The 18315-nt window shown below is 42.1% G+C and overlaps 1 protein-coding gene across 47 annotated transcripts in view; it reads left to right on the plus strand.

The window, feature by feature from the left end:
• LOC108243066 (protocadherin gamma-A11) overlaps nucleotides 1–18090 on the plus strand; it is a 234173-nt gene extending 216083 nt beyond the window's left edge. For 20 of the 47 annotated variants that reach the window (XM_037977462.1, XM_037977463.1, XM_037977455.1 and 17 more), the window contains 4 exons: nucleotides 10147–10205; nucleotides 10987–11040; nucleotides 13902–13999; nucleotides 15466–18090. In XM_037977462.1, the coding sequence (XP_037833390.1) occupies nucleotides 10147–10205; nucleotides 10987–11040; nucleotides 13902–13999; nucleotides 15466–15749 (495 nt within the window). In that variant the 3' untranslated portion in view covers nucleotides 15750–18090. Of the gene's footprint in view, nucleotides 1–166; nucleotides 2404–3333; nucleotides 6049–10146; nucleotides 10206–10986; nucleotides 11041–13901; nucleotides 14000–15465 lie in introns of those variants that run through there. The other 27 variants (XM_037977473.1, XM_037977474.1, XM_037977469.1 and 24 more) reach the window with 9 other exon arrangements.
• The last annotated feature ends 225 nt before the right edge of the window (nucleotides 18091–18315 follow it).

An 18315-nucleotide genomic window follows, 5' to 3' on the forward strand; every position in this document is an offset into this window, starting at 1 on the left:
CATCATTTCTTCCTCCTGTGGAGTACAACAGACGGACAGACTCGCTACAGCATCCAGGAGGAGTTAAAACCGGGCACTGTGGTTGGAAATCTCGCCAAAGATCTGGGTCTGGGACTATCAGATATTTTTGACCGTAAACTGCGCGTCGCCTCTGATGCTGGTGAGCAGTATTTCAGTGTGGATGCGGGGAAGGGCGAGCTGCTGGTGAATGACAGGATAGACAGAGAGGCTTTATGTGGACAAAGCGCCAGCTGCGTTCTACCTCTGCAGGCTGTAACAGAGGACCCTCTACAGTTGCATCGGCTCGAGGTCGAAATACGAGACATTAATGATAATTCTCCTAGTTTCCTTTCTAATGAGTTATCTTTAAATATAGCAGAATCAGCCGCAGTTGGCACGCGCTTTCCTTTGGAGAGCGCAGCGGATCCAGACGTTGGAAGCAATTCACTAAGATCATATACCCTGAGTAAAAACGAATGCTGTTCTCTTAAAATTAAAGAAATTGATGGTGGTAAATCTGTACCAGAACTGGTTTTAGAAAAACCTTTAGATCGGGAGAAAAAGTCTATTCATAAAATATTACTTACAGCGTTAGATGGAGGAAACCCTGTACGATCTGGAACCACACAAATAACTATAACTGTTCTTGATATAAATGATAATTTTCCTGTTTTTGAGAAAAACGTGTACAAAGTGTCATTGGGTGAAGCAAGCGTGAAAGGAACAGTAATTAGTAAACCCAAAGCCACAGATGCAGATGAAGGTTCAAATGCTGAAATTGAATTTTCCTTTGGCTTACGAACACCAGCAACTGTATCCTCAACCTTTGACATAAACTCGTTAACAGGTGAAATCTCACTGAAAGGGACTTTAGATTATGAAACTGCTAAGTCATTTGATATTGATGTAACAGCAAAAGATAAAGGTAGTCCTCAGATGGAGGGCCACTGTCGTGTGCAGGTGGAAGTTACGGATATTAATGATAACGCTCCAGAAATAGTTTTTACTTCTCAGCCAAAGCCAGTGCGCGAAGACGCAAGGAGCGGCACTGTGGTGGCTCTGATCAGTGCGCGAGACCTTGACTCCGGTGATAACGGTAATGTAACGTTACAGCTTCCCAAAGGGTCTCGTTTTATTCTGAAACCATCATTTTCTAATAACTATGCGCTGGTAACCAGCGGTGCTTTAGACAGAGAGAGGTGCTCTGAGTATAATATAGAGATAACAGCAACTGATTCAGGTTCTCCTCCTCTGTCGAGCAAGGGAAATGTTTTAGTTCGCATCACTGACGTGAATGATAATCCCCCTGTATTTACTCAGCCTTCCTATAATGTATATTTAAAAGAGAACGGAGTACCAGGTTCTATTCTGTTCTCAGTTTCAGCATCTGATCTGGATTCTGGTGAAAACGCAAAGATCTCTTACTCCATTCTGGACTCTAAAGTGCAGGACGTTTCTGTCTCATCTTATGTTTACATGAACGCAGATAACGGCAGCATCTACAGCATGCATTCGTTTGACTATGAGAAGCTGAAGGTGTTTCAGATCCAGGTTCAGGCAAAGGACCAGGGCTCTCCGTGTCTCAGCAGCAACGCCACTGTCCATGTTTTTATCCTGGACCAGAACGACAACGCCCCCGCTGTTATTTACCCCTCCTCCGCTGCCCTGGGCTCCCTCTCTCATCAGAGGATGCCCCGCTCCGCTAAAGCGGGTCACCTGGTTACCAAGGTGACGGCCGTGGACGCTGACTCGGGCCATAACGCCTGGATCTCCTACAGACTGGCGGAGGCCACAGACACCTCTCTGTTCACTGTCAATCAGTACACAGGAGAGGTGAGGACTAAACGCGCTGTGTCCGAGCAGGACGAGTCCTCTCAGAGGCTGCTGATAGAGATCAAGGACGACGGAGAACCGCTTCAGTCCGCCACCATCACGGTGTCCATCCTGCTGGAGGACGGGCTCCACGAGCCCATCTTAGAGCTGCGACACAAAACGTCCGAGCCCAACAGGAAAACCGGCAGAATCACCCTGTATCTGATCCTGTCTCTGGCCTCGGTGTCCGTGCTGTCTCTGGTGACTTTTCTCATCTTAGCGGTTAAATGCATCAGGAACAGCAGAAGCAGCGGGAGCTGCTGCATGAGGCGGAGCGACTGTGATGATTACAAGAAGCCCAATAGGAACCTGCAGATTCAGCTCAACACTGATGGACCCATAAAGTACGTGGAGGTCCTGGGAGGCGACATGATGTCTCAGAGTCAGTCCTTCAGGTCCTGCATGTCTCCCATGTCAGAGTACAGTGATTTCACTCTCATTAAGCCGAGCAGCACTACAGACTTTAAAGAAGTCATCAGTGTTCTGGATGCGTCTTTACCCGACAGCACGTGGACCTTTGAGAGCCAGCAGGTGAGGACGGATCCTGACGGTTCTGTGAAATTCGTCTTAGAATTCATTCTTTTGAGTTTTTGGTTTTTTAACGTGATTTTCCGAACATTTATATCTATTTTCCGTAATGACCTATGTGTTAGCACAAGTTTTACAATTATATTTTTACATTTTTTGAGCAGTTTTAAGAAACATGTGGCTGTAACAAATTTGGCTAACATTAAATTAATTTATAAAACAAGAAAAATCTCATTTAGCTGATATTAAAATAGATAATAATTTTCCTCCTATAATTTATAAAATGCCATTCGTTTTACGCTTTTTTAATTATCAAAATCAAATGTTTTATTTAATTTATCATTTTCAACAGGGTTATCGCCTAATAGCAATGTTTTGTCCACCTGTCTTTGGACACATTTTGAATTTCTTTCAAAAACCTTCTGTATTTTGTAATATTTTGTTATATCGAACAGCTGCATAGTTTTGATTTGATTTCCTAAACCGAACACAGTTTTCAAATTCATCATCTTCACATAGTTGCTGAGCAGCCATGTTGGTGTAAAGTTGCCCTCAGATAAAAGCAGTTTGGAAACCACGCCCCCATGCGGTTACTATGCGCCCTGTTTTCTGTGGCATCTGCTGCTCCATGAGAAGCGTACAGGGAGGGGAGAGGGTTTGACTTATTTGTTTTCAGTAACAGTATAAAGTTATATTCCCTGATAGTTGTCTGTTTTGTTTTGTTTTGTTATTATGTAAATATATTCCCTGTTGTGTCGCTCAGCTCTGTAGCTGCTTTCCAAACCTTTCAAAGTTGTTACTGGCTGTTTTTTTCCTGCCTGTGGAAGAGAAGTGACTGAAAAGTTTTAGTGTGGGTGTGGGAAGTGTGACAGCGCTGCTGCAGCTTTGTCTTCCAATAAGAGGCCTGGCCTCTGCGCTCTCCCCGCCCATGGAGAGAGAGAGGCGGAGGAGAGACAGGCAGCAGAGAGTTTTAGTGCAACCAGGGACAACTTTGATTTTAGCCTCGTGTTTTTTTTTTTTCTTTATTAACGTCATTATGATCTTATCAAAGCTCTCCATCGCTTTGCTTTTAGAGTGGAAATGTCTACATGGAGTCCTGTAGTCGTGCAGTTATGGATACGTGACGGTTAGAGAAGAAAGTTAGGAAGTTTTCCCCGATCCTCGGAGCGCAGCACAATGGACTCCGGGCGGAGGAAGCGCTCCGGAGGAGGAGGGAGGCTGTGGAGGGTTTACTTCTGTCTCGCCTGCATGTCCTCTGCCTCCGCTCAGCTCAGCTATTCCGTCCCAGAGGAATTAAGTCCGGGCTCGGTCGTTGGGAACATCGCTAAGGATTTAAGTCTTCCTGCTCAACAGATCGTTCAGAGGAGGCTGCGAGTGGTCTCCGAATCAGGGGTGGAGTATTTTGAGGTGAAGGAGGCGACCGGCGAATTGATTATTAAACAAAAAGTCGACAGAGAACAACTGTGCGAACTGACGTCATCCTGCTCACTACACCTTCAATTAGTCCTAGAGAACCCACTGCGGATCTATCGGGTCGTGGTGGACGTTCAGGACGTGAATGACAACGCGCCGAGGTTTTCAACCAGCAACATGTCTCTGGAGGTGTCAGAGGCGGCCGCGCCAGGGACGCGGTTTCGTCTGGAGAGTGCGCACGATCCAGACGTGGGTACCAACTCCTTACGCACGTACCAGCTGGCAGCAAATGACTTCTTTATTTTAAAAGTGGAAACTAAAAGCGATGGCAGCAAGTTTCCAGAGCTGGTGGTGGATAAGCCTTTGGACAGAGAGAAGCAGGCCTCGTTCCGACTGATGCTTACCGCTGTGGATGGGGGTCAGCCGGAGAAATCTGGCTCCACACTTCTGCTCATTAAAATCCTGGACGTTAACGACAACGCGCCGGTCTTTGACGAGCCGGTTAAGAAAGTCACCTTATTAGAAACTGTGGCACAGGGCACTTTAGTTACGAAATTAAACGCGACCGACGCAGATTCGGGCAGCAACGGGGAAATATCGTTCATGTTTAGTAAATACACGCCGGAACGCGTTCTCCAGCTGTTCAGTGTGGACTCCAAAAGCGGAGAGATCCGGGTGAAGGGTATTGTGGATTATGAAAAAGGCACATCTTATCACGTCACAGTGCAGGCCAGAGATGGGGGCTCCCCTGCCATGGAGGGCTCCTGCAACGTCATAGTGGACATCACTGATGAGAACGACAACGCCCCAGAGCTGACACTGACGTCACTGAACAGTCCCATCAGAGAAGACTCAGTTACAGGGACTGTGATAGCCCTCATAAGTGCCAAAGACCTGGACTCTGGCATCAATGGGCAGGTTACATTAACTATCCACCAAGGTTTACCTTTCAAACTTAACTCAGCTTTTAGTATGCATTATAGTCTGATCACTTCTGACAGAATGGACCGTGAGACTGTCCCAGAGTACACGGTGGTCATCACGGCCACTGATGCTGGCTCCCCACCCATTTCATCCCAAATAACCTTTGTGGTGAAGATCTCAGATGTAAATGACAACCCTCCCATCTTCTCCCAACCTTCATATTCTGTGGACATCCCTGAGAACAATGCCCCCAGCTCCCCCATCGCTGCTGTTTCAGCCACAGATCCAGATGTGGGTGATAATGCTCGCATCTCCTATTCCATTCTTCCCAGCGTGGTCCAGGGCTCACCCATATCATCCTATGTGTACATTAATCCAGAGACTGGTCACATCTACAGCATGCGCTCCCTGGATCACGAGCAGATCAAAAATTTCCGCATTGAGGTGCAGGCCCAAGATGCCGGGGTGCCCACACAGGCAACAAATGTCACTGTGCATGTGTTTGTGGTGGATGTGAATGACAATGTGCCAATGATGGTTCACCCCTCCTACCCTAAAGACAAAAGACTGCAGCTCACTGTGCCCCCATCTGCAGGCTCGGGTCACCTCATAAATAAACTGGTGGCAGTGGATGCAGACAGTGGGCACAATGCATGGTTGTTTTACTCAATTGCACCTGGACCAAATGTTGGCATGTTCCGCATTGGAGCCCACACTGGGGAGCTTCACACAGCCCGCAAGTTGGCCGAAGAGGAAGGGGGTTCAGCTTATGATATAATAGTCATCATCCAGGATAACGGTGATCCACCAAAGTCCAGCTCTGTGAACATAACAGTAACAGTAGATGAGAAGGGTGCTGCCAATGAAGCTCCAGTTGTCCCACGCCACAACCAATTTTACCACCGCACCGGGATGCAAGACATCACTCTGTACCTTATCATCTCTCTCGCCTGTGTGTCAGGTGTGGCATTTATTACGTTTGTGGTTTTTATGGTGCGTTGCCTGAGGCACCGAGACCCGGTGCTGGGAGGCTCTGAGTGCTGCTTCTGCTGCTACGGTCACCACAGGTCCAGCCGCTACCATCAGAGGCCCAGCAAAGACCTGCACCTGCAGCTCAACACTGATGGACCCATACGATACATGGAGGTGGTGGGAGGTCCCCAAGAGCCACACATGCGTACCTACAGGCCTTGCTACTCCACTATATCCAGCCGAAGTGACTTTGTATTTATGAAGACACCCATGCTGAGTCACAACAACACACTCAACATGACGCTCAGCAGGAAACAGCTTATGAACTCAGCCAGTGAGGTGAGGGCTTGAGTGGGACAAGAAGGATCCCTCTATTGGGATAAGACAAATGTGGGTTGATAGTAAGTAAATGGGGTTTGGAATTTTGTAAAATATCTTATAAGGCATTTTGTTTTAAAGAAAATGCTTTAATAACACTATTTTTATGTTTTGACTTGTGACAGATGGAGGATAATGCCTTGAGCATATTTTTTTTAGTTTCTCTATAGACAACAGAAATATGTGGAAAAAGTGAAAACAAAACAAGGCTAGATTAGAGTAGGAAAAATGGAAAAGAAAACAAGGAAACATTAGTACTTCTTAACAGATGAAAATGGGGTCCTGCAGAATTGGCTTCAACAGAATGACTGGAAGATAGAGAGGAACAGGATGACAGAAGGAAAGATGGGGGATGAAGGAAAGGGAAAATAGGGGGTGGAGAACTACAGACTAAAGCAGTAGATGAAAAACAGGAATGTGTGGGGTCATTGGCCTGACCCTGACTTCCTGTTGTCTTCGGAACCTCTGGTGATTAGTTCCAGAATGCATTAACACAGAAGAGGCAGTTCCTGGTGTGTTTGACCCAACTTTGATATCTTTAGAATGAGGTTTGAAGAAGCTTGACCAAATAATGATCTAATGCATAAATACAGCCAACTTATTTAGTAGATACGATATAGTAGATTGACTTGTGGTGCTGTCATTCATGTAATTCCTTTTGGAGCCTAAAGATAGAAAAAAATGTTTTGTCCTCCTTTATCCATTTATCTTTGAGATTTTTCACGTGTCATTTGAATGAATATTGGACGACAGGAGCTTGTTAATGTTGCTGATATATGTATATATATTTCTTTACCTATTTCTCTCCTGTTCCACAAGAGTTTATAGAAACTGCTCTGAGCTGTGTTGCCCCTGAGGTTAGGAGGGTGCCATCTGTCTCCCTGCTCTAGTGACACGTGTGCAATGAGGGCGGCAGTGGAAAAGAGATAGAGGGGGAGATAACAGGAAAGGAAGGACAGCTTTATGCACATGTGCTACAGCGACAGACGGCGCGGGCCATAATGGCCGCATCACTGTGGGTGTTTATGAGCATGAGATTGTGCGTACAAAGCATGGAGCACAAGGAGTCCTGCAGTGGTGTGTAATTTTAGCAGGACCCTGGGGGCCTTGGAGCCTTCCCATTCACCCCTTTTTGTAGTTTCTATTCATCTGCAGTGTGCTGTTTTGGCACAATGTCTTGACCACAGAAAGTTTGGGGATTTTACACTGTACTGAAGCATATCATGAGGTTGATAACAGTAAGCCGTGTTTTAACACTTCTTTTGTTTTCAGTGAATACTTTTTCTCGGGTTAAAAATATTCTCATGGATTTCTAATAGATTTTAGTTCATTAGAGTTTGAAACAGTTGAAACATGTCTCCATACACCAAAAAAAGAAAAAAAAATATGGCCACACAGATGTGACCATAGTTATGAGACTGGACAGTTTAGACACAATTTCTTTCTTATGACTTTTACAAAATCCAACATCATGAGTTGTGTTTTTCCTGAAATGTCAAAACTAAACTTGTGAAGAAATTAACAACATGGATTCAGCATTTTAGAGATTATTTGTATTGAGTTACACTGACATGATTATCATTAAAACACTACCTAATGCAACATATATGCTCGTGATAAAAATGATCACAGCTGCCAGCAGAGATCTTTAGACAAGTTACGTTACAGTTCTGGTTGTGTTTCTGTCATCATTATTTTTGTTCACTTGGATAAGCTTTTGTGTGTCAAACTATAGAAATAGTTGTCCAGTAGAGCAGATTAATTTGCAAGATTCATTTTCCACATAGTCACAGATACACTAGATGTTTCCAGTTAGGTCCTTTTTCTGAGCAGTTTAAATTAAACCTCAGATAAATTCATTTATACATGTTCAGCTGACATACATTATGGTTCAACGTGGTCAGGTTGTATTTTATGTGCAGAAGCCTCAAAGCTCTTTGATTCAGCTGAATGGTGGGCAGAAAATAGATTGATGTTTTTTAAAGCTTCCAGGTCAGTCTGATAATCCTTTTGTGGGATAAGATTGTAAGCCCACAGAGCTGCAGTCTCAGTGTCTGGCTCTGTTCACACTTGTCCGGCTAACCTTCCAGCATATGTATTTTGAATACGATGATGACCAAATATAAAGTTGAATTGATTATAATTTCTGTAGCGCTTTAAATTTTCATAAAAGCTTTCTTAACACTCAAGAAGCCCTCAAAAGAGAGAGAGATGAAGAGAGGTAGAGAAGTCTTTGTAACTTTGAGTCAAATTGACCACGTGAGGGTTCAAGCCTTTAATAACTCAGCAATATTCACCAGATTGTTGCTCAGTTTATTATTAAAGATCCCCAGAATGACTTTACATCCAGTGGTCATGAGTCTTAAATGTCTTCTTACAACAGCCTGTTCACGGTGAAGCATACAGAGCAAGGTCATATATTATAATGTCCTGAAGCTTGAAGTTAGGAGCAGTTGCACAGCAGATTATAGTTTCTGTTACACACCTGCAGTGAGATCTGACCTGACAACCAACAAGCATGCATCTGAGTGTGGGAGAACAAGTCACACAGCAGGAATGCTGGGCCTCTCTCTGTAAAAGTTTGCTTCAACTCTGATTTGTACTGATCTATTTTCTCCTCTTTACAACTCAGACTCTCACATAGATCTTATAGGTTCATTGTCAATAGTTAAAACTCATCTGAGTTCTGCTTGAAAAGGCGGTAAGAGCTGCAATTCTGATCATAACCCATTATTTGTGTTTTATGTTTGATCAATATACTTGTTTGTTGTGATATTGCAGTTTGATATTTTGACACAGCAGTCCTAATTTAACAGACTTTGCTTTACTTGTCTTGGAAGTTGAGTGACCTTTTTGAAAAAAAAAAAAAAAAATCTCTCAAACTGAAGTCATGTTCTTCTTTTCACCCAGTACTACAAGTATTACAGGCCTATTCAGGAAAACATTTATTGAATGATCTGATTCTGTCACTTCTTCACCCACGTTGTTGTCGATAGGACACACTGCTTACAAATAGTACTTTGTTATCTATTCATTGGACTCTTATTTCATATTTACCAGTCCTCTAATGGAGGTTTCAGCCTTGAGTATATTTATTTTTTGTTCTGCAGAGGAATTTATTGATGAATTCTGTGTTTATTTTCCCTCCTGCTCTCTTGTTTCTGTCCATCATTCCCTCAGGTAGACCATCTCTTTTAATAATGCAGCACATCGGGCTGTTGGTCTCTCCCTCTGGGGAGCTCTTGTGTTGATTAGGCAGCAGAATCTCGAGCCAAAGTGTTTTTTTTTTTTTATTCATCGCATCACTGCACAACAAGAGAGCCTGAGAGAGAGATTGAGAGAGGAGAAGAGTTGGGAAAGACACGGTAGCATGAGCAAGGAGGTGGAGATGGACAGACCTGCAGTGGAATTGAAGGCATTAATGCACAGGAGAGATACTTTTTATCCAAGTATAGCCTGTTTCTGTGACATTTTGGTTTCAGAATTACAAACTAACTTATTGTTTAAGTACTTTTTATGCCTTTTGCAGCTAATGAAGATATAGTATTTACCTAAAAATGCATTAAAAAAACTATCAGAAATTTTATAATTTTACTTCAGAGTTACCTTTTCTTCCCTTTTATGGTTTTAGTCTTATTGTAAAGTGTCCTGTCATCCACTAATATAATCCTTCGGATCTTCTGTTCTCTTTTAGCTTCATTGTTGCTGTTTTATATTTGGCACCTCATCAGTTACTTGACTGACAATCAGTCTCTTTTTAACACTGCATTTTTTGTTTTTAGAAACATTGCTCTACTTTGTGTATTTCTGTTCCTGTGCAGCATTTTGCTCCCCAGAGCTCTTAGAGCAGCATAGATGCCTGAACATAGAAGACATTTATGGCCATCTGTAACTCTTTGTTGAGCCTTGTGCTTTCTAAACCACACAAAAGGAGACACACACATCATCATCACACACAAATGTCTCATCTGCAAAGCACACGCAAGCATATGAAACACATCCTGCTGCTGCTGCAATAAAACGTTTATTTCATGTGGCATTGTTTTCTTCTCCTCACAGCAAAAGCCCCCCAACAATGACTGGCGATTCACGCAGGGACAGAGACCCGGACCAAGCGGGTGAGTAGACAGAGACACACATGCACACTTTATTAAAATGCCCAGTGTCACATTGTTCATTACAAAGACAAAAGCAGTGAAAAAAAGATGTTCTGAGTTTGGTAATTATAAGAATCAGCTGCCAAGCTTCCAAGCTGCTTTATAAAATGGCTGCCGCAGCTTCCACTCCCCTCCCCCTCCTCTGCTGTTTCTTTCCTCTCTGCACTCTCTGAGCCTCTGCACCATCACTCTGTACTGCTGATGAGAGACGGTGACCAGAGCTGGAGAGGTGGGGGATGGGACGTGTGCCCCCATCTTGCTTTTTCGTTCCTTTTTCCCTTTTGAATGCATTACTTTAAATTAGATTTTTTTTTTTTTTTACTTGCCCAATAAATTGCAGTTGATGAGGTGTTTTTTTTTTCTGTTTCAGATGTGTGGTTTAGTGTGTTGCCATTTGCCCAAGTTGTTTGGGCTAAAATAGATTAACTGAATCAGGGTTTTTCCCAATAGTGATTGCTCATCACATTCTACAAGTCAAAGCTATATCTGAAACACACTAGGTGGGGCAAAAATTTCTATTTACAGATAAGCACAAGACACTGCAGTTTTGAAAGACTACATGGAATATAGAAAACATGACATAATCAGCCTCAAACTTAACTTGAAAAAAGTTTTAGGTGACTTATTTTTTGTCATGTATACAGCTGGTTCAGCATCTCTAAAATGTTTTTTTTTCTTTACCCCAACTTTCAGTTACATAAACAATGGTTCTTTCAGGTTGTATAACTTTTTGTGTTTTTAGTCCCCACATGCCTTACGGTACACAAATTCGATGGACAACGAAGAATGGGACAAGGTACCAGTTTAGACTTTGACACTGTTTGGTCACTTTTTGTCCTTGATCTGGGTTCAGTTTTCTAAATTGAAACCCGTTCAGTGGAAACCTGATTGGATCCACTGATAAGGGCAGAGAGTGACTGAAATATATCTGAGGTAGTGCACTGCAGTCGAGTGCTGTGATGTGTGTAGATGTAGCTAACCCATAGCTTCTGATAGTCTCCCTGAAAGTTTGATGGGGTTCGTTGTCAATGTGCATACATATAGGCCACAATGCCTGCTGTGGCGTAGAAAGAACTGTGACACATATGTGTGCACTGTTTTGTAGATTTGCTGTGCCTTGTATGTGTGCCATAAAGTCTGAGAGCTCCTCTTCCTTCTTTCTCTTTTTTGAGACTTGCTTACCATGCAATGTCGCCTTTGATGTGTGTCTGTGATGGTTGTAGCTCAACATCACCACATGTGGCTTTTTTATGTCATTTATGATAAATCACAGGACAAAGAAAATGTCTGTCTGATGAATGATCTTTTAAAATGAGTGGACGTTTCTCAGTGTAGCAAACAAAATTCATTGAACTGTTAAAAGGATTTGAAGTGAGGTCATGTGGAGAAGTTATGAACAAATATTAACTTACCTGTAGTAGATAGTTCTTTGAAGATTGATTCTGATTAGATTGATGAGCTAATGGATAGTCCAAGCAGGGCCAACTCCAAAGTAGACTGGTGTTGTCCTAAAACAACTGCAGTATCAAAACTTTCAAGTGGTTCATCCAAATGCTATTTTATAAATCTTTATACAATTGTGAGTTTTGTGTTATACAGTTATTAATGCAGAAATATTATGATATTTCTGCAAGATGTGCCCCAGACTGTACTAGAAATGCTAAATGTAGCTGCTCCTACCATTAGCTCTTGCAAATAACCATATAATTGTATGGAAATAACCATGTGATGTTAAATAAACAATGATGTAATAAACAGCCATTGCATGAACCACTATGAAATATTTGAGATTGGAGATGTTTTACTTTGATCTTGGCCCTGCTTTGACTGTTCATTAGCTCATTAGTTCAGTCAGAAATAAACTCAATTTATCCAGACTGATGTTGCTTATAGGTCTATCTACAGCAGGTAAGATAATAAGTGTTTATAACCTTTTTTAGGCTTTCCACTTCATAAAAAATGTTTTTAGGTAATACTATGAGGATTCTCTGAAAAACAATAAGAGGAGCTATCCGAAGAGTTAAAACATGTAAAAACAAACAGCCTGTCTGGCCACTAAGGACTACCTTCTGGTCCTTGCCCACAGGAAGTGATAATCCTGACCATAGGGAATGACCTACAAAACCACCGGATGTGATAAGCCCAGCAAGACGCTAATTTAGCAGAAATGAAGCGTTCCCTTTTATCTTCAGTTGTGTGAAGAGCCACAAAATGTCCTCCCTGACTCAGCCTGTTTCTCATTGGCCGCCTGGCACAAGACCTACATGTTTCTGTCACTGTGTGTGTGGGTTTTTTTCTTCTTATTCTTCTCTGGCGCTGAACTGAGAACCACTTCAGAGTTTTTGGCAGCACAAACTGGTGACCTTTGCTTCAACAGGCCCAGGTTTTTGTCTTAGAATTCCTTTTTCACTTTGTCTCAGTTTGTCTTTTGCTTTCTCTTAAATCCCTGGAGCAGACTGATTTGCCTGAAGGTATTTTAGTTGGTTTGCAGCACAAAAGAGTTCCTGTTTACATCCCTTGGATTTGTCTACTACCTAATGTGCAAAAGATTTAGGCAATTTAGATTCTGTCAGATGTAATGGTGTGAGTACTGAGTACATTATGCTTTGTTTATTAAGATCCTGGATAAAATAGAAATAAATCTGATGTTTTAAACATTTAAAATAGTTAAAAACTGAATCACGAATTTAGGTCTTTGTGAAGGAAATATCATGGGAAACAGGATTTTCTTCTTCTTATAGTCACACCAAAGTCCTTGAAAGTCAGAATGTTTTGGGGGTCAGCGATGTGCTGCAGAAAGGGTTAAAGACTGATGTCAGGAATGTAAATACATTTCTAAATAAATATCTCAGGTGGCTAAAACCTTTTCCCTTTTTTATTCATGCCCCCATGTTCTCTTTATTTGTTATGAGCCAGTTTTACTTCTGATCCACCGTTGTATTTTTTATTTTTATTTTCAAGTACTAGTTTACAGGCCTAAACAGTAAAGTATGGTTCTTTTAATGCAGAAAAATGCATTTTAATAGTTTATCTGCTCATATGAGGCTCTTGCTATGGTTTTGGTGCTACTAAACATCTAGATAAAGATAAAGATGGACAGTTTATTTGCTCTTTGGCCACAGTAGCAGAGACAGGATTAAAGTATTGTGACCTACTTGTAGAGCTTATGTTAGTGTGCCACACGTGCGTGTGGGTTGTATTTGATCATGCCTGCTTTCTCCTTTGTTAGCCCTACATGCAAATTGCAGGCTGTAAATAAATCAGGCTTTGAAGGTGAAGTTTGCCCAGATGGAAATGTTCAGCTCTTGCTGAGCGCTGCGTGTGATTACACAGACTAAAATTTCCTTTAAAGGTGGAATCATTAAATATTTAATCAGATTTACTAGACGGCTTGGTGCTTACAGGCATACCAGTGAGTGTTGTACACTGAATCCCCTGACATACTTGCAGCTGTGTGCAGATGCTTTTGTTCAAGAGTCTTTGTTTGTTGAAGATTGTTTTATAAATTTTACATTTTGTTTTCTGCTGAGTCCACCATCGGCTGCTTTGCTTTTACATCCTAAAGCACCAACTGCTAAGCCAGTAAATTAAACACACAATTTGTAGAGAATGAACACCTCTTATTTACAGTTTTCCCTGTCCTTATTCTTACCATAGGGCAACTGGAGGACCTGAGGTTGCCATGGGAACTGGCCCCTGGCCCCAGCCCCCTACTGAAGCTGAGCAGCTTCAGGCGTTGATGGCTGCAGCTAACGGTGAGTACAATACCTCGCCATCTTTTTTCTTCCTCCATCCCGTTAGCTCAGCTTCTCTCTTCCTAGCAGATTTAATTCTCTTTGTATGCACACAGATGCGTGGGAAGTGATGTTTTGTGTAGCTTCCAGGGCAACCAGCCAGACTCACTCATTGATAAAGCGCTCTCTGTCCACATTGATGTTTCCATATTGTAGATTTGGGATTAATAAGTAACCAGGGTCAAATAGTGGACCAAAGTACCTGCAGTTTTTCAGCAGTACATGATGTGTTGAATTTAAAAACACAGCAGACGTGTGTTTCCACTGTACACACTCATCACATGCTTCTGTGTTTGATTATAAGCAGAGCTACAGGAAAATGTATGACCATTTTTGATTTCACAACACACATCCTCTCATTCCTCTGGTGCAGTAGTGAAGGTCTACCAAACAAACAAGAGGCACACACACAATGACTCATCATCAGGCTGTTGAAGGCTTTGTAGTCTCTTAGAAAATATCCTCAATATTAGCTTAAAGCAGTCAGAAAAAAACAGAGGGACAAACTTGACAAGATTAATTACCGAACAAACTCAAGTCATTGTTTCCAGCTTCATTTTAGAACATCAAGTCTCTTTCTTTTGACCAATACATAAACACACACACACACAGACGTGCGCGCACACACACACACACACACACACACTTCCTTCTTGGCCACAGCTTGGGATGTGATGTGGAATTTTTCCACTGGCTGGAAAAGTAAGACGGAGAGAGAGAAAAGTTTGGGCACGATGAGATTAATGTCAGCACAAGGTTGGACAGCGTGAACAGTTCTACAGCCATCAGGGAGGAAAAAGAGCGAACAGTGACTGCAATAAATACCAAAGGTCATCACCCCTTGTTTATTATCACTGTGTTAATTGTTGATTGGCATGATGGATTAACTGGAGTTAAATTTAGTTTTTTTTTAGAAACAGTTAGCATGACATTCTCTGTCTGTGTGTTTATGTAGTGTAAGTAAGGATACAGGATTGGGGGGAAGGGAGTGCTTGTGTCTCTGGCTCTGCAATGCAGGGGCTGTGGGAGAGAATTATGAGCTGAGCAACTACGTCATACACTCACAGAAACAGAGCATGCCCAGTAGAGATCCACTAACACAAACACAAACTACGTAAAGATAGCTTTTTCCTCCCTTTTAAACCAAAAATGATCCTGCACACTGTCAACTTTTATTGCTCTGCAATATTTCTTCATATTTTATTCTGTTTATGCCTTCAGTTGTCATTCCTGCTTCCTGTAACTGTTTTTATCTGATGTTTGCACCTTATCTTTGTTAGAAGCTTGAAAATGTTCTCATTTCACTGCGTCTTTTTAACACAGCTACAGTCAAACTTTCCAACACTTTTAACACGTTTCACCCCTCTTCCTCCTATCCCTCCACACCTCCCCCCTCATACCCCCAACTCTGTCTCTCTTCCCACCAGAAGTGAGTGAGGCCACGGCCACCCTCGGACCCGGCACAATGGGTCTGAGCACCCGCTACAGCCCCCAGTTCACCCTGCAGCACGTGCCCGACTACCGCCAGAACGTCTACATCCCAGGGAGCACGGCCACCCTCACCTCCAACCCCCAGCAGCAGCAGGCCATGGCCCAGCAGGCCACGCAGCAGGCGCTGCCCCCGCCTCAGGCCTCGGCCCAGGCCGAGCCCCCGAAGGCTGCCCAGACCCCCGCCTCCAAGAAGAAGTCCACCAAGAAGGAGAAGAAGTAAATGTGGACGGAGCGAGGTGATGAGAGGATGATGTGATGAGAAATTGAACCCCCCACACCCCTCCATTAGGTATCTCACTGCTCTGCTGGATGCTATTGGTTTTTCCTTGAAGAATCCAAGATGTGCTGGAGGTTTTTCTTGTTACTAATCCCTGCTTAAAGATCTGATATTATTCATGTAATCTTTGTTGGTAGGTAATTTTGGCTGGGTATGAGGGGTTACTGTTGTGTTTTTGTTTTTTTTCTTCTTCGTTTTCATTTAACAAAAAAAAAAAACCAACAAAAAAAACTATTGGACAAAGAGATTTAGTGTAACAAACCTTGCTGGGATGACAAGGCTACACACGATGATGTATTCAGAGATGAAATGTTAATGTCTTTCATGTTGGATTTATTGCACACTTTCCTTGCGGTGAGGAAAGTCAGCTGTTGTAAAGTATGCTTGTTGCCATCCATTATACTCCTCCGTAGGATCAGCCTTGGCATAGAGGTTGCTGTTTGACAGGTATTAAAGACTCTTCTGCATGCTCATTAAGGCTCAAACCACATATGCTAGTTTAGAGTTGCAAACTATGCATTGCAAAAGCAAAGAGGAGGACATAATGAATCTAATTTCCTCCCTCTAAACGCAGGTCAACAGAATGCACATGTAGCATTTACTTGACGCAAAATGAGAATTACTTTTGTAATCATAGTTTTGAAAAAAGACTAAAAAAAGAAAATTTAATCTTGTGATATTTTTATGACCTGAGCATGCACCTACAGGAAGGAGCTGGCAGAGGATGGGGGAGGCATTAGTCAGAAGCAGGCGGTTTATGTAACACCTTAATGTAACACCTCAGGATGGGTACAGACTTGTCCCCGCTGCCCTCCCCCCTCCTCACACCCAGCTCGTGTCCATCCTTCACCCACTACCCCACAATTTGAGCCAAACTAAGAGAAATGCACTGTCCATGTTCTGAGGAAGAGACCATGTTGGGGGCTGTAATCACTACACTCTTTAGGGAAACATGTAGACGTGGTAAACTTAAGTGCTTAGGCGTTTCTAGACACTTTGTAAGCCTCTAGGGCCTTGATGGAGCTTTTCCCTTCACTTTCTTGAGGTGCTGAAGAAATTTATTGATGTGGTATTTTTTCTCCTTTTGGAAGATTATAATTCAGTAAGTATAACGGAGTTTGTTATGAAGTCTTTATTTTGCTGTCCATGTGTCTGTCAGGCTTCTGGCCAGATAAAACTGCATGAAAACAAAAAGGCAGCTCATAGATGGGATTGGATGGAGTGAAAGGGATGCAGTGAGAGGCAAATAGATGAAGGTGGCATCATTGTGCCAAATGGGGGGTGGGAGGTGGGGGGTGAATACAACATTGGCTCTACCCATTGAATGTACAGAGGAACCCCTGCTGACCTGCCCAAAACCCCCTTTAACGTTCTGTAAAGCACTGACCCAGGTAGAGGTCAACAAGCACAGTCGTCCCAAGGAGCCACTGACAAGCTTTTTCCAAGTATCTCCTTTGTAATCAATGGGAAATCTGATCCTCTCTGCCTCTCACCTGTCTGCATCCCTGAACTCCCCCATTCTTCATTCTGTGAGGCTTGATCCCCTCTGTAAATAAACACGAGTCCGGTTGATGGTATGAGCCGAGCGTTTCTAAAGCAGGGACCTCGTCCAAGATTTTCACAATAATAGTCCCTCGCAACAAAGCAAGGCTTTATACTGGAATGTGTTGCATTTTGTTTTTCAAGAAAAAACAACGAAAACCACACTTAAAAAAAAATCAACAATAAAAAAAAATTGACATGTTCTTCTTCGAGCGTTTGTGTTGCAATGTAGTAATTAAAGCACCATGGAAGCCAACTAACTCTTCAGTGTAAATAAATGACTTAAAGATAACTTTAGATAAGTAAGCAAAGTGACACACGTAGACTAGTTAACTTGTGGTATGTGTTGCGCATATTTTTGTGTTTATTTTCTCTTTACTATCTTTTATCACATTGTAAAGAAATAAGACAAAAAAAAGTATGGAAATGTTTCTATCCTTCTGTAACCTCTTAATGTTATTTTGCGGTGATTTTTCTCTTGTGCATTTGTGAAATAATGCCTCTCATTCTCTTTCTGTCCATATGAACAAATGATTATAAATATTATATATGTGTAAGTCTGTCCGCTGCTGAATTAATACTACTCTATCCTGCTGTATTATCTTTCTTACCAAACGCTTAGTCCTCCTCTTCCACGCTTCACTCCTGTGTTACTCTCTTATTTTTATGCTAATATTTATATTTCTGTTTTATTTTCTCTTGAACACTGACATTTCAAATAAAAAGAAATCATTTAAAAAACTTTACTTGTATCCTTTGTTGCAATTTTTACACCTTAATGACAACTGACACTTGAGTGAGGTAACTTTGCAAAACTATAGTCCCATGACTGATGTGGGACATTTAACTGCTCTAAAAGGTTTTTAATCTTATCTGATTAATCTGTTTGTCTTTATGTCTTTAAGAAGGACAAGCAAATCAAGAGTCTAAAAGTGTAAAAAAAAAAAAATCAAGATGCTTGAGTCAA

The sequence above is a fragment of the Kryptolebias marmoratus genome, linkage group LG9, assembly GCF_001649575.2.
Source record: "Kryptolebias marmoratus isolate JLee-2015 linkage group LG9, ASM164957v2, whole genome shotgun sequence".
Lineage (NCBI taxonomy): Eukaryota > Metazoa > Chordata > Actinopteri > Cyprinodontiformes > Rivulidae > Kryptolebias > Kryptolebias marmoratus.